General features: G+C 40.4%; 1 protein-coding gene across 3 annotated transcripts in view; it reads right to left on the reverse strand.

The window, feature by feature from the left end:
• The window catches only part of neto1l (neuropilin (NRP) and tolloid (TLL)-like 1, like), a 65,452-nt gene that overhangs the window by 48,469 nt on the left and 272 nt on the right, over positions 1 to 16,711 (reverse strand). Inside the window, exons 2-5 of one of the 3 annotated variants that reach the window (XM_079361352.1) lie at positions 13,354 to 13,439; positions 12,634 to 12,690; positions 12,385 to 12,519; positions 11,738 to 11,986 (exon numbers count right to left, since the gene is read on the reverse strand). In XM_079361352.1, the coding sequence (XP_079217478.1) occupies positions 11,738 to 11,986; positions 12,385 to 12,519; positions 12,634 to 12,690; positions 13,354 to 13,381 (469 nt within the window). In that variant the 5' untranslated portion in view covers positions 13,382 to 13,439. Of the gene's footprint in view, positions 1 to 11,737; positions 11,987 to 12,384; positions 12,520 to 12,633; positions 12,691 to 13,353; positions 14,048 to 16,711 lie in introns of those variants that run through there. The other 2 variants (XM_079361353.1, XM_079361354.1) reach the window with 2 other exon arrangements.

Genomic DNA, 16,711 nt, shown 5'->3' on the forward strand with positions numbered 1-16,711 from the left:
TGCAATCTGTTTCACGCCTCCAGGGAATGTCACATGAAACCTTTAGGACAAACGGTGAACATTCAAATGTTACCATGGTCTATCCTTGAAGAAATGTTAAGATGCCTATAAGCCCACATAAGGGATCCATTGGGTGCAATAGCAATCCCTCCCCCACAGGTAGTGGAAAAAATATTGGAAGCAGGAGATCCAAGTGTGTCCTGTGTAAAAATTAGCCTCTGTACCTCTTGACTTTTCAAATTTGGTTAGAAATGAACTAAAAACAGTGTGGCATTGACTTCTCTGTTTCTTTTACGGTCCATTATTATTCCATTTAATATCTAGCCCTACAATGCTGTAGAATATAAAAAATATGACAGAGCTGAGGAGAGCCATTGAATTACAGGCAGTTGTAAACCAAAACCACTTGTCATGGCTTTTTCTAAACACATCAAACAGTAATGTTTTGCATTAACCCTTCAACACGGTCCCACCAGTGCACAGACCTGAACAGCTGCTATACGACCCCGGCTGCTCTTTCATTTCCTGAAAATGTACAATCAACTCATTTCATTTCCTATAAGGTAGCAACATATATTGTTGCAGGTGTCCGCTTGGCTTGGCTTGGCTCAAACAATGTTTTATTGCTCAGAATGTTCAGAGGATTACCCCACATTTCATAATCCTATCATTTTTCTTGCCCTTCTCTACTGTTGATATTGCTCCCCTAGCAGTAAACCGAGAGATAGATATTACCTATCAGATTATCAAAATGCCAAATGTGATCTATGTCCCTTTTGAATAAGAGTGCTCTAAGGCCCTGTTTATATCTTGCATTAACATCTATCCTGGGATATTGGATATTAGATGGATAGCACTTAAGTATTGTGTTTATGCTTCGCATTAATGGGTCTTCTTTGAGCACTTGAATTTGGCTCTCACTTGCCCACCTCATAAGCACCTGCCTGTTTAAAAAGAATGAGTCATCGTTTACACCCAGTGGGAGGCAGCATTGTTCTCCCAGTTGAGGGAGCAGTCCTTAATGCTGAACAGGATGCATGAGCGTCTCTACCACCAAACCAATCTGGATAAATGTGTGCCAGACATGCTCCATATGTGGTCTAAGTTGTCAGATCTCAATCCATCCTTAGTATGCATTCGGGGTTCATTCACACCTGGCGTGAACTCATTCACGTGCTATAAGATCACCCATGATGGATGTTAATGCAAGATATAAACAGAGCCTAAAATGATTTTCTGGGAGTGCAAAGTCCGAACAATTGGCAAAAAATGGGGTGTAAGACATCCAGAATATCAAAAAATCACAGGCTTTGTCAGTTTATATTAATAAAGAGAACTCCCTTATGAGGTATCACACTCAGGAGAAGAAAGAAACAAAAGAAACCAAATTGTAAAGCATATCAAACAATCAGTCCTGTGATGTCCCTGAAATAATAGCACAAATCAGGCGCATGCAAACAATCCTGTTCCAAAAAACATAAAAAGACCTTTCCAGTCAATCCTTAAGAGAATAATTCTTCAAGACATTCCCCAGCCTTGAAGCCTCAACGTATGCAGAGATAAAACACACAGCTCAATCTCATTGCTGTCTAATACGGCATAATGGAGAGAGTCATGCTCACAGCGTGACAGACGATGCTCCTCCGCAGTGATAGGCTAATGAAACAAAGAGCCTTAGGCGAGCTGTTATACCTACAAAGAAAGGGAGGGGAGGTATAAAAAACACACACTTTCAACAAGCCAGCTAATTTCTAATGCAGTTGCGAGAGCAGGGACCATACGCGCCATGTGTACAATGTAGCGAACACTGTGAATACACAATAGGTGGGTGGCTCTATTGTGGATGTAGTACAGGAAAGACATGTGGGTTTGAATAGGAAAGCAGCCAAGATCCCGGTACAGATAAGACACACAAACAAACATGGCCAAAACACAAATGGGTATTAGCACGCATGTTGTTGTGTGTGTATACAAACAATCCCCGAACCAGGCCACAAAACCAACTCAATACCCAGCACGCGTACTTCCAGCTAAAGCATCTCTGTGCCCTGACCCCTGCAGCATCTGCAGCTGAACAGCAGGCCCGTCTAACAAACTGCCACAGAGGAGGCAGGAGGCAGAAATAGCCCCTGATTGATCTGCCAGGTAATTGGCTGGGATCGGCTCAAACAGCCAAAAGGACATAAATATCAGCCATCCTGTGAGTTAAGTTCCACGGAGTGATAAACTCTGGCTGGATTGTCCCCTGAGTGAGTGCTCGTTGTCTGATAAGCAGGTGAACATTTCGTTCCCGGGACTTTACTGCCAACAAGGAGGGAAGGAGCACGTTGTGATGTCAGAGGAGGGAGAGACGAGGAGTAGAAGTGGGGCAAGATTTGAATGGTTTTAAGGTGAAGGAACAACAGACAGTGGTACTGCAAATTTGACATAAGCATGGAATTTTTGTTTTTGTTATAAAGAATGACCTGAAGACTTCAGGAGTGTTAGAAATGAACAACTCTTTTGAGTATCTGGATGTTAAGTTTTGTGATACTGTATCAATTTTAAGGAACACTGCACTGGGAAACATTGTAGTAGTTCCCATGCCAAGATAGTGACACCATATTTCCTTGGTGCAGGTTGCAAAGAAAGCAGTACTATGATGTTTGATGTTACAAGGGCTGTGATAAGTGAAAGTCTAGATGCAACTATTCAGATCTCTAACCCAATAAAATGTACGTTGTGGTGTTTATAATTTGACGGTTGCGCTAACATTTTTAGCATAATACTTGAATCGATTTTCATTATTTCTTATCAGTGATATATTGAATCATAACCCATTAATGATGATATGTATCAGTGAAGTCTTGCAAATACCACAAAACCCTACCTCAGCTCACAGGGTAGGGTTTATTAATTATTATTATTAGACAGTGTGTAGCTAAATGTTTTGAGAAAACCAATTGTTTCAAAGACACTATCAAAAAAATGTTCAAATGAATGGTAGAAAGCTTTTTACCCTTGTAATAATTTCAAAAAGATAATGTCTATTTCATAAAGGCTGCAATGAGTAAAGTTTTTCAAAGTTGGAACAGAGAGTTAAGTTGTATCTGTAAAGAATGTCTTAAGCTTTAAGTTTTAGCAGCAATTTTATTGTGCAGCTTTTTTTTTCCACTACAAAACAAGCTCCACTCACCTGGGGGTTCGTTTGCTAAATGATCCTCTTATTAAACTTTTCCCCCAGACATTTCCTTTTCAGCAATCCCCCTACATTCACACACTGTTACTTTAACTTTGTACGCAGCCTGCAAAGTTAACACTGCGACAGAAATCATCGCAGAATAACAAGAAGGAGGTTGTCTCCAACTCCTCCTTAAGGGGTGGATAGCTGAGTTTTCTAGAGCATCACAAAAGGCATTTTAAACATGTGTGCCAAGGTGAACAAATGTGCGTGAGCCAGTTATGTCAGAAGCAAAGAGAGGAGAAAGGAGGCAGTGTTGGCTGAAAACAGAGAGACATATAGAGATGAGTAAGGAGAGCGAGGGTGCGACCGACCTCTTCCACAGCTGCAAGAGGTGTGCCTGCAATGCTAACTCACTCCATCCATCTCTTTTTGCAGAGGCACTGTGGAGGAAGGGTCTCTTCAGCAAGCCAAGGAGCCCCTTTGTGAATGAGATTGATGTGGTCAACCATAACTCAAACACACACAAAGACAGATAAGGAGCTGCACAGGAAGACTGAGACGCTGAACAGTTATATGAAAAACAAACACCAGCAGAGGCTTGGTTGTTTTTTCACTCCCAAGGCCCTTCATGTGATAGGTTTTCTTTGGGGAAAATTGCATTACACATGAGGAGAATACCAACTCTGTGACTAATGTACACCTACGCAGTCTTCCAGCAGAGAAAAGACATAGCCTTAACAATAAGGAAGACAGTAGGCAGTAGAAACAATCAGGGAGAAAACTTACACGCACTGAGACTGTCACTGTAGGGAGCATTAATGACAATAAGCATTAGAGCAAAACATTGGAAGGGAGGTCTCTGTGTGATTTATGAAGAGTGACGGCATGCAAGTGGCTCATTCCAGCAAATGTGCTCTACACAGAGAACTTGGAAGAACAGCCGAAAAATGCACCACAGGAGATTTCTCTCTCTCCATTTCTACTTATGAATTTCATCTACCTTTCCTGCGTCTTTGAAAAGAAAAAAAAAAAAAAACGACAATGCTTCGATGAAAGGGAAAATGAAATTTTACTCCCAGGGCCTTAGGTGCTTCACCAGCATGGAAAAGAGTATTTCAAAACGTCTTATTTGATTTCAGGTTGGGCAGTATTTGGAAAACAGACAGACTACATCTCACAAAACTGTTTCCAAGAAGATGGGAATTCTGTTTGAGCTACGTAGGTCTTGTGATTCTACAACCGTACTGCCTGCTTCCCATCTGAACAGATTAAAGATGTTGCTTTGTAGTTCAGGAGAGATTTGATGTTTACACTTTAAAAAAAACAAAACAAAAATTAACATTTTTTTTATTTTGTTTTGCATTGAACTTTCTAGTAGAAAACTGATGGACATTTTTCTGGAGCACCTATCTCCAAAGATCACCCAGATTATGGATTCAACATTCAGTTTAGTCATCTTTTCCCTTTATGTATTCACATTCATAAAAAAAATATGAAATGCTGGAAGAGGGCGCATTTTACAGTTTTTCACCTGACTGAGGTTTTAGCTGTATTTATTCAAAGTATTTGTACCTGAAATCTATAGTCTGCTCCAGTTGCATGGATCATGGGGTGTGTAATTAGCAGCAGGAGAATTCAGCTTTCTTGACCAGGCACAGACTAGGACTTGTCTACATTTACAGTCAACAATGATTGAACTTATTAAAACACAGCTAGATGTGTCTTGTATCCTCCGGTCTTTAAAAAATTAAGCTAATGCAGAAGTGCAAAATCCTGCAGTTTGTTAAGTGTGCTCTTGAGGCTGGGTTATGGAACATACACACTCTAAAGACACTATGATACTTGCATTGGATGGTTGTTTTTAGTTTGTCTAGTTGTATCCGTCTCTATCAAATAAACCATACAGAAAGGAAGCTAACAAGACAACAACAAGGCTAATGTATAAATTCACATTTGAGCCAATGCCCAACTGTCACTGTCTCTCTACCCCATGGGTAGAGAGAGTCATGCCAGTTTGCATGCCAAAATCATGCCAGTTTTTTACAGAATTACCAACGACGCCTTTAACAGAAGTCTATGTTCAGTTCTGCACTAAAATATGGCCAACAGCCATCCTGAAGAATAATGGCTTTCACTGAAATCACAAGTTAAAATATGCCTTCTACAAACTGTTTTTTGTTTTTTTTGAAGATTCGTACTGGCAGTACAGAGGATACAATTCAGAAATTGCTCTCATTTAAATGCCAATGGCTGCCACCGATTGAGCCTTTGGAAGCAGATGTAAAATGAGGAAGTGGTTGAACTCTCTGTCCAGCCTCAATTATAGCACAGCCCAAATCAGTATCCTTCCAAGAGCAAAGAGTCAATCTCTACAGTTCAATTTTCAATTTTCCAGTTTGAGCTCATCTAAGTTCAATCTCACAGCTCTGCCTTCTTTATGATGGGCCCATATATCCTGTTCCCGCTATAATCCTAAATGCCATTTGACTGATTTGATTCCAAAAAGATTCTTAGTCCAGTTAGAGCTCGATAAGACTGTAAGGCATTTACAGTAGATCAATCAGCGTCATCCTGGCTTTAGATTCATTAATCATGGCCTGGATTCTTGATAGTGGAAAACATAAAGTAGCAGAGCCACTGAGACTTGCCTCAGGGAACACACGAGCCTGATCAGCATGCTGACCAGTTTCCATTCCACAGTTTCCTTCCAGAAAGAAAAGAGGATCCATTTTTATTCAACTTGTGTTCACGCAAATTTGTTTGCATTTAGTTTACAAATGTAAGAGTAAGGTCCAACATTACCGACCACAACACTTGACAACCTCTCGAGGTTTAAAATAAATACAGAAGAAAATAATGCATGATAAAATCTATGTTTTAAAAATCCAATTCCTTTCAGGTTTTTTTTAGGCCTCATACATTGACTCCATATTTTAACTCTAAATGAGTAAACGAACACAATAGAGATGTATGTCACATCTACAAAGCAGTCCAGCACCTGTTGGGTGCCATGAATATGCTTTGTAATAATAGATCATTTTAATCCCTGACTGACATTACATATAAAAGTCCATGACTACACTGCCTGAGACTCCACAGAGTGCATTCTGCCTCCCCACCGAGCCACCAAGTCTCCGCTCTGCAAACAGTGAGCGATCCGAGAGCTGAGAACAGGAGGGGGAGAACTTGCAGCTTTTATTTGCTTTGGCTTCGGCTTAAGGTGCTGAAGCACCACTTAATCTACCAGTCCACAGGGTTCTGAGGTCATGACGCCCTCGGACAATCTGAGCAGCAGAACATTGTTCAGATCCCTCAACACCTTAGCTTACGCACACTCACTCACACACACACACACACACACACACACACACACACACACACACACACAGAAAAACACACAATGGTTCCTCCACTCAGCAATTTTTCCCTCCTGTACAGGCTGAATTCAATTATTTTATAGCAATGTTATATTATTTGTCAGTACTATAAGGCTGCTCGTCACACAATGGGTTCGTCACCGAACTCCAGAGATCATCGGAATCCAATTGCAGGCAACTTGACGTGCGCTTTGAACAACTAGAAGCTTCTTACTGTACTGGCTTCAATGAGAGACAGTTCAATTTGACTCATAATGCTTTGTTTCCATTCAAATCACTCACATAGCACAGAGAGTGTGTCTTAATATCATGAATACATTTGGGAGGAATAATGAGAGAGTCAGAATGGATGAGACAACAGAAATAAAGTCATCGCAGGAATTATTTTGCAAATTGAAATACATGCCGTGACTTACTGGGCCTGAGGCTCCTTCCAAAACTTGTTTTCTCACGGACAGTTTGCTATGTACCCTCTCTTTTCTACGTTTATTTTCCCACTCTTATCTACCCAATTAATTGGGAAAAGTGTCTTTTACTTGTTTAGGGACAGTGGCAGGATATTGCTTCTGCAATATACTTAGTCTGCTTTGCATACTGTTTTACAGTATAATTAGGATATTCTGTTCAGTTAACTGTTAAGTGTTTTAATGGGATTAGTTAATGGTCCATCAGTTTGAACTCAGAGGAATATTTTTGGAATATGTTTCTCCTCAGTTAGATAAGAAAGTAAACTGACTTCATCAATTATAAAATAAATATGATCTTTATCTAAGTGTTTCTCTGTCTGAGGCGCTATGAAATAAAAAAAACAGAGCATGTTCAGTGTCAACAGAATGTGTATGATGTTGCATCTACCTTACAATAAGAAAGTGAATGTGTATATTTTGGGTAAATTCAAACTGTTCTTTTTGGTTGACTAGAGTGGCAAGACAGCATTAACTGGAGCAAATATTTGGATGACAGAAGTAACCCTGCATGGTACTGTACCAGCACTGGGCTGCTCCTCCAGTGACAGGCTTCGTCACCCTCGGTGTCTGAAGGAGAGATAGCGCAGGTCCTTCCTTCCTGCTGCAGTCAGACTGTTTAACCAAGCCTGCTCCCAGGAGATCGCAAAAGACACCCACAAACTGGACAATTCACTCCTAACTTTTGTGCAACCATAATGTGATAAGGATAAGGATAAGGATAAGGATAATCTTGATATAAGATGTCATTGCCACCTGATTTTATTTCATTTTGCATTGCAGCAATAATTTATGGACACTTCTGTATAACATATAATAACATGTCCACCCTTATATGCAGTGTGCATTATAGAGTTCAAACTATACCAGTAACAAGAATAGCCCTGTAACTGGCTGTTTTTTTTAAGAACTATTCTTATTTTTTTAAATTATAATATTTTTATCTAATGTAATTTTTGCACGATTTTTCTTCTGCTATCCTGCATTGCTGCTGTAACACTGTAAATGTTTCAGTTTGTGAGATGAATAAATGATTATCTTATCTTATGACATACATATGGTCTTCATGAGCGCTGACTGTGGTTCACCAGGGAGCCCAAGTGGATTGAAGAACTGTTGGTATCTCCAGAGTTTTCTCATTTAGTACGTAGGTGAGCCTCCCTTCGCAGCACTCCAGCTTTCTAAGGATATATTCACAAATGTGCCAGACGGCCACATTGTTAAGGACTGATTCTTTGTAGCTGAATTAAATCAGAATCATGTATGATTCACAATGTCCTTCTTAATCCCCCCCCCAAAAAAGCCTTCAATACTCTCTTCAGAAGTAACTGCTGTTAAAGTTCTGTGACGCACACAAAGACAAGCGTGAGGCATCTGGGTGAAATTAGTTTGACAAACAAATAGCACATCACATCACTGGAGCAGCCAAGTTTGTCTAGTCACTCTTCAGAGTCATGTTCAGTTCTCTTACAGCAGTATTTCTACCTTCCTCTGATGCATCATGTGTACGTTAAAGGAAATGCTATGCTTAATACGTCAGCATGTATATCGTAATTCTAAACCAAAAACTGTGGGATTCTCGTCACTTCTGTTTCATCCACTGATTGCTGCGCTATATGTATTAGTCATTGAGTGCGCGAGGCTCTGAAAGGACACTGGCAGAATGTGAAACGCATCAGAGTGTCTCTATCTGCACTCCTAATATGACCGAGGAAAGTGAGTAAGACGAGCTGAATCATGGCACCTTTGTTGCCTCTCTCTCCTTCTCCCATTCATCAGCCGAGAGCTGTGTGAATTACCACGGCTAGAAGAGCAGCCGCAGATGTGAGACACTTTTCACATCGCCAGATTTCAGAGTAACAAGTTGAGTGAATTCAAGACTTTTATCTTCTTTAATTATGCAAATCATATGCCACAGATACTTCCTATCCGGTCAAGAGGCAAGACGCTTTTTTTTTTTTCTTTTTACTGCTGGCAAATTTTCATGAGACTCCCCCCAGAAGAAGGCATAAGAAATGATAGTTCAATAATGCACAACAGCAAATGTGGTCAGCACACATCTCTGACGATCAGCGACAGAAATAGCACATCTCCCTCCATGTTTAGTTCAATATTTATGTATTTTTGGTAAGGTAAATGTTCCCTTTAAGCACAGTGGGCAGTGAAAGAAATCAGAGTAGTTATTCCCTGAAGCTCAATTGATTCCATTATTTGCATACTTACAAACTCAAATTTGACTCACAAAGACTATTTGTTGACTTTTCTTAGGAAAACTTTCCGTATGCGAAGTATAGAGATATTACTCACGTTCTATTCTCTGTGCTTTGTGAGCTGAGGTGAACACAAGCTTTTGCAAATCGTTTCCCCTTGACCAAACATATTCATCCAGGACTTTGTGACAGTAGCTTCATTTGAAAAAATAAATTGTATAAAGAAGGTAAAGTGGATGAGAACTTATTGGAGTTGTTTTCTTCATGCCTAAATGTATTTGTAAAAGTGATTTTATTATGATTTATTTAGCCAAGTGTGCTGTGTCACCTTCATTTACTCTACAAATAAAATATGATATCACTGTGAACCACCTTACCTTATTTTTGGAATAAAATGTAAATAAGAAATTCCCAAGAAAGTTGAACTCAAATGTAAAAGTTATCGTGAGGAACTGTAAGTGGACAATGTGGTATATCCTGTTTCTTGGCTGATTCTGTCCTGCACACATGTAAGTAGTACAGTAGAGTACAAAGGGGTCACGCTCTTGTTCATACCTTGTTTTTGGGGTTATGGTTAGACACGAGTTTAGTACTAAAAAAAAACACAAAAACCGACAGTGGTGCAAATTAGAATTTGTTCCATCTAGTTTTATAGAATTATAAAAGAGAGGACAAAAAAAATCTAAATCAAGAAAAATAAGAAGCAAAAAGGACATGAAAAACATCTAATAATTTGAAAATCAGATCAATGTTAAAATATCAGAAAAGAAAACGTCAGCCTTTAGAAGCACTGTATCATATTTATAATTAACTTGCATGTCTGTGAGGTTCTTAGGAGGTTCTTAAAGATGCATGATGATCGCTGCCAAGTGATGAAGTGTCGTATAATGATCTATACTGTGAGAAAGAGCACTGAAGGTCCATCCGTCTGTTATTAGTTCCAAGAACAGGTGCAGCAATTACCACTTCTTTCCACCAGTAAAGTGTCGTGAACATGGACTGGTTTATGTGAACATGGGGCGGGAGTGGCACTTTAACTAAACCTTTGAAATCAGCGACTCCTTCTATTCCATACGTGTTGAACATGCTGAAATGTTTTAGCTTTGGTTATGTGCTCAACCCTCTCTACTTTCACACCCTGAGCATCTTTAGGTGCAGTTGTTGGACACCTGTTCTCTTTTGCCTTGCTTCCCTGCTCCACGTGTGACACCTGCCCGGTGGCAGTTGAAACAGCCATTAAGAGTAACTTTAAAGAAGTAATTAATATTTTCGCTGATGTTCTTGACTGACTCATTGAAAGGCATCTGTATACATTTCAGTCTGTTTCATGACCAGCTATAAACTCTGGGGAGGAGCTTTAACGTGAATGAAACAAGACAACTCATATAACACAGCTGAATGATTCATGCCTCAGCTGAGAAAAATGTCTGACACTCCCTTGAAATATGTGTGGATTCATGTTTTACTTTTTGAGAGCTTTGTCTGTGTCTTCTACGGCTCCCCTCTGAATTGCACGGGGGGGGGGGGGGGGGGGATCACATTTGGCACTTCACTCTGAATTCACTGAGCTACAGCTGTTTTACCTTAGTGTAGTCTTACACCAATTTGCATCTACAAATCTCAGAAAGGTTGCAGTAAGTCATCTTAATAATCCCTGATAGAGAGCCCCCACTTTAACCTTCAGTAGAATTTATTCCTATCGAGTGCACTTGTTCACTGTAATTCCCCATGAAGAGCTTCACCATGCTGATTCCTGGATAGCAGCTCACGCATAAGGCGTTTAGAGATAAATCTACAGTCCCGCTTCATCTCAGAAGCTGTCTTTTCAATAGCCTGTAGCAAGTAGCATGCATTTTGAATGAAAGGTCAATGTGCTGACTGAGCATTCATCCTACAAACAATGACACACTCAAATCTCCAGTGGCATGATATCCCTGAAATCCCTGAGGGTGCAGTGTATGTGAAGGCCAATTGGTGTACTGTTCGTATTCAGTGGCACTGTGCCTTGAAATACTGAAACTCGTGGAAAAAAAAAACTTGACAGTGTTATTAAACCCAGTCAAGTGTAGGTGAAGGAGTATTAAATCATAGCTATGCCTTGACTACTTGTCATCAATCCTTATGCTGCCTCAATAAAGATTAGGGAAATTAGAAAAGCCAAGGTTTTACATTCAACCATAATTGCCACAATTGTGTTCGACAATACCGATTAGTTTCCTCTGCTCTTGCCTTTCCCAACTGTGTAAACTGAGGAGTGTTGCTGCTGAACTGAATTCAATTTTGACACTGCTCCACATCTTTCCTGACATGGAGAGAAAAGAAATAACAGCCTTGCTACAAGAGTGTCCCAACCGATGGCAGTACATCGCAGATGGAAATACTGTGTGTAAAGAGACAATCAATAAAACTCAAGAAGTTCCAACAAAGACAAGTTCTTAGATGAAGTTTGCTATTCGTTTGGAGCCTCGTTGTCAGGCTTCCAAAGCACATATGTGCTCAAAGAGACAGAAAAGAATTAGGTACCTGCAGTGAAGTTGTAGTTTGCTGAAAATCCCACCGCTTCCAGTTCCCCATCGGTTACAAATTTTATCCACAGATATCGGCCGCTACTCCTGATGTCGGGTGGGCTTTGCTGACCGCAGTACCTTCCGAGCATTGGGGAGAAGCCAAAAGGTCCATCCCGAACCTCTATGTTGTCAAATTTACATTCCCAAGAGGATTCGATGGAATAATTCTCCTCAAAGTGTAGGTCGATACACTGCCTTGGGGGAGCTGGAAGACATATTGAAAATAATTACCAAACACAAAGCAGGGAGTAAAAAATGACTCATGCTTTCATTGATGAACGCTCAACCTGTTTCATGATCAGCACGCCAACTCGATCGATACACAGATCTAATTCTGCCAGTTTTTTTCGATTCATCTGTAAAACACCATAGCTGTAATTGTTTAAGGCTCCCAAATTCACCCTTTTCAAATAGCTTCCTTGATCAATGAACTATTAGATCACCTCCTTTTTAGAAAATAGCCTAATAAAAAACCCATCTCGTTACTTCCCCAAAAGTTACAGGGTTCATTCTGCCCAGAATGACCCCTGAATCAATTGAGCTTCAGGGAATAACTACTCTGATTTCTTTCACTGCCCACTGAGCTTTAAAGGGAACATTTACCTTCAAGGATGTAAACACACTCTGTGTCTGGAGGGTATTTGTTTGGGAAATTGGGAGACGTAAAGAGCCCTCCTTCTGATTCCTTCACCCACGTTCCACATTGACCCGCAGGCTTCACTCCAGAATTGTTTTTCACTAAAACACAACCAGCAAACAGGAAAGGACAAATAAGACATGCAAACTTTAAAGGGAGGCATACTGATGGAGACAAAAAAAAAAGTAATAAGAGGTTTTGGTGATCAGGCTTACCTGCTGGATCCTTCCTTGTTGCCCCAGACAACCCAAGTATGAGAAGACTTGCAACAACTGTAAGAACAGGAAAAAAGACAACATGCTGATTTGATTGTGACTTATTACACTTGTTGTCTCTTCTGAAATGTTCACTTGGTAGAGCACATCTTGATTTTTGCTGCTGTATTCTGCAGCTAAAACTAGCTTACTGTAACCTTGAAGAACACTCAGAACAGCTTAGGGCCTACATTGCCTCAAGTGTAAAATAATAAAAGTACAAAAATGTTTCTTATTTAACAAACAAATCTAAAAGTCTAAAATGTCTAGCCTACTGCAACTTTGGCCTATGCGATTGACGAATAACATTCTGGGAAATAGTTAAATAGTCAAAAAATAAAATAAACATAATGACAAATTGGCTTTCAAAACATCTAAATGATCATTACCACAAATAAAATTATTTGCACCAAAGACACAATGGGGGGAGGGGGGCAGGAACTTCAAGTGCTGACCCAGCAGTGGGGAGTTTGGTTTTAGAAGCAGGTTGCCATATCACCTCCTCATATCTGCTTTTGTATAACAAACGTTTTTTTTACATCCTATATTTACTTTCTATCTGTTGCTCGTGTCTCTGGGGGTCCCTAACGCCGATTTAAGGATTACTGTACTTCTCAGATGAAAGCAAGCATTAAGAGCTTTGACCAAGTGTGCTTCAGCTGATGAATACAGATGTCTTACCGTGAGGGAAGCTGTGCCCATGTACCATGTCTGTTCCTTTCACAAACGGCTTCAGACTCAACTAATTCCATTTAGATCTGGGAATACTTAAAGAGAAAAAAAAAGATTGAGATGAGAGTTTTCAAGCCGGGAAAGCGCGCATACCTTTCGGTGGATAAAAACAGCAAATTGTACTCCTTTTTTAAAATCTTTAGTTCACAGAGAAAATCCTTTCAGGTGAGCCACAGCAACTAATCACCAGTTTCATATAGAACCAAAAACAGTTCTAAACACGCGCCCGATTTCCATCCAAGCGTTTCTAATACCCTTTGGTGCCTTTGATGCACTGAAAGGATTAATAGTCCCGTCATCAGCCCTTCTCTAATCGCTCCACCTTTGCAACCTTTTTTGGAAAATAATGGACAACCTTGTTTTTGTCCTCTTTTGTCCCTTTATCAGGACAGGGGATCCTTCGGGAGCATAAAAAACCACGCAACATTCATCTCCGCAGCATTTGCTTGACTCTTTTCGGATGCGTAAAATCCTTTGGAAAACACAGAGTAGCCAAGAACAATTCAAGTGGATTTTCGTCTGGGTTTCATTACTCGCTTTTAAAAAAAGAAAGAAAAGAAAAGAAAAGCAGTCAGTGATGCTCTGTGCATCCTCTTGCTTGGCTCCTTTCAACTGGAGAGTCCCCGCAGCCAGCAGGAGTTAATGTATGATCTCCCGCCTCCTCCTCCTTCCGCTCACTCTACACTACTGCCGTCCAATGCGCCACGAGCCTCACGTACTTTTGACGCACGCTGTGGAAACTTCTTCAGGACACGACTCCATCCAACACACAAACGCATTCACATGCATGAGAAAAACTAGGCAAAGAAATGAGTGTGCGCTCTGTTCATTTGCGTTTGGACAGTAAGCGCTGCGCGCTATAAAAATTCATTTCAGCTCGCATATCCACCGCGCAACGAAAATGGAAAGGTAAGCAGAAAAGGCAATGAGTAAGGAAATTGAATAAACACAGAGAAAAAAGCCATATGTCAGTGCGTCATCTCTATCAGCGTGAGTAAACGTGGGGACCAACAGACTGAAATTGACCACAACAACACCATTAAACACCTGGAAGCATCACAGCATGTCTTTCATCACGATTTTGTCAATGGTCAAAGCTTTGTGTGTGTGAATAAAATCACCTAAAACTCCTGCTTTTACGTGATTACTTCTCTTTTCATTTGTTGTGCCCAGAAATACCGCAAAGCCCAAAAGTGTGTATCTAAATTCTAAGGTTTTTTAAGAATGTCATCTGAGTGTCTCCATAGCTCCATTTTCTTCAGATTAGTACAAAAAAAATGGAGTGATAGTAAATTTGATTTTCTCCTCTTTTTCTTCATTCTCAAAAGTCACAAAGATCTATATAAGTGTTGTTGCTTGTAGGTGTCAGCATGTTGGCCTGTATGTGTGATGTGTTAGTAGCTCTCACACCTGATGACAAAGCAGATCAGAGGCTGCCCGGGGACAAGTCCGGGGCTCAGGCTCTCAAAATAGTTTTGGCACCAAGCAGACAATATCCATCTTCAGATGCTGTTGTTGCAGAGGCAATCTTGTGCCCCCCCCTAGTTTAATTTCACTGGTTAACTTACAATTTCATTGAAATATGTATGGTGTCTTGTGGTTCATTAACCTCCTTGAGATTTCCAAGATCAGCCTCCAATAACCCTGAAAGTATTTGGTTTAGCAGCAGGTCTTTGCAGACTTTGTCACTGTCATGGTGACTTTGAGAACAGATGGGGGAGTGGAAAATCTCACAACTCTTTTAAACTAATAGGCTCCCACTAATCTGTTATACAGAAGGATTTAATTGAAACTTCAGATTTAGACACTCCCCCCCCCCCCAACCACAAAAACAACAACAACACAAAACAAGAGCTGGAGCTTAGCCAGTCACTTTTTTTTTTTTGCAAACATACAATCAATTCCCATGAAGCTAGAATGCCGACTGTGTAGGGTGGCTGGCTTGCTTTCAACAAAATTCACAAATGTAACGAAGACACGGCTGTAAAGAAATTAAAAAGGCAATTTTTCCTGCAAAGGCAAAAGCTAAAAGAGGTCTTCTAATCAGAGAGACTGTGAAGAGTATCTGCGCCAAAATACAATGCAGGGCCCAAAGTTTGCAATTGATTAACAGTGTCGTTTGACAACTTTATAAGCACCACAGCGCACGTTTGTGATGGGTAAACTCAGAGATAAAGCAGCAGAGCTATATGGGAATTATTCAAATGAGGCTTATCAGGCCCACTGTATGCAACAGTAGCCCTGGTGAATTTAACAGCAGCCTCTGGTTTAGCTCTCTGGCATATATAAACTGTTTGACTGAATGATGCTGAGGGGTTGGGAGCGTCTTGGAGAATTATTCATTCGGCAGCAGTCTCAAAGTCTGCCATTTTTAATTAAGGAAGTCTACCGTTTGGCCGGAGATAACTGTTGTGCTGTGTCGGCCATAACCTAAATTAGTAATTGTAATCAGATTAGGGAAATGGGACATCGATGTTTGGAAACATACATTTAACATGCAGCACGCACATAACCATTAAAATGTGCAAAACAACAATCACAACAAGCATCTCTTACCATTGATGAAACAAAAAGTAATTTCTGATTGCATCCTGTTCAATTGGCAAGGTACTGAAGAGTGAATTGGGCATTCCCCATCCACTTAGTGTCGTTCTAATGACACTGCCAGCACTGCTTCTTTTTGTCAGTTTCAGAGGGGACATTGCTAAAGCAGATAAACACCAAAGCTAATGCCTACTGCCCACTGGGACTCAAATTAACCTTATTAGTGATGCATTGAGAAGTTTGTTGCTCCCCCCCCAAAAAAAACAAAAAAAACCCACAATTTGTCATTCAAGGCGCCTTGTAATTTATTATGCTAGACCCGGTTACAAGAAAGGGTAGCTCAAACCATGGGCACATTTTGAGCTGCTTTTTATGCTGCATTAGCTGTCTGGGTCTCTGGTGATAGACTGCCTTTATCCTGTCCCTGCACCTGGAGCCGCTGGGAAAATAATTCCATCAGATGATAGGCCATAAACTACATGTGGCTGAATATTTGTTGAGGTGCCTTTGTTAGTTTTTGCAATACAGCATGCCATTTTAAAGCCCTGTGCCCTCTCTCTCTCTCTCTCCCTCTCTCTCTCTTGCTTCCTCCATGAACAGTACTGAATCGTCTTCATTCTGCAAAATGAGGATGATTGGGTGGGAAAGTGTGAAAAATGCATGCAAGGAAAATGTATTTGGTAATATCAGTTTCTCAGAATGTACAACTTGCCAGTTGTGCAAAATCGTATATTGACTTAAAATTGTAGAAGGGCATCAATAA

Source organism: Symphodus melops (genome assembly GCF_947650265.1).
Source record: "Symphodus melops genome assembly, chromosome: 14".
In the NCBI taxonomy this organism is placed as follows: Eukaryota; Metazoa; Chordata; class Actinopteri; order Labriformes; family Labridae; genus Symphodus; species Symphodus melops.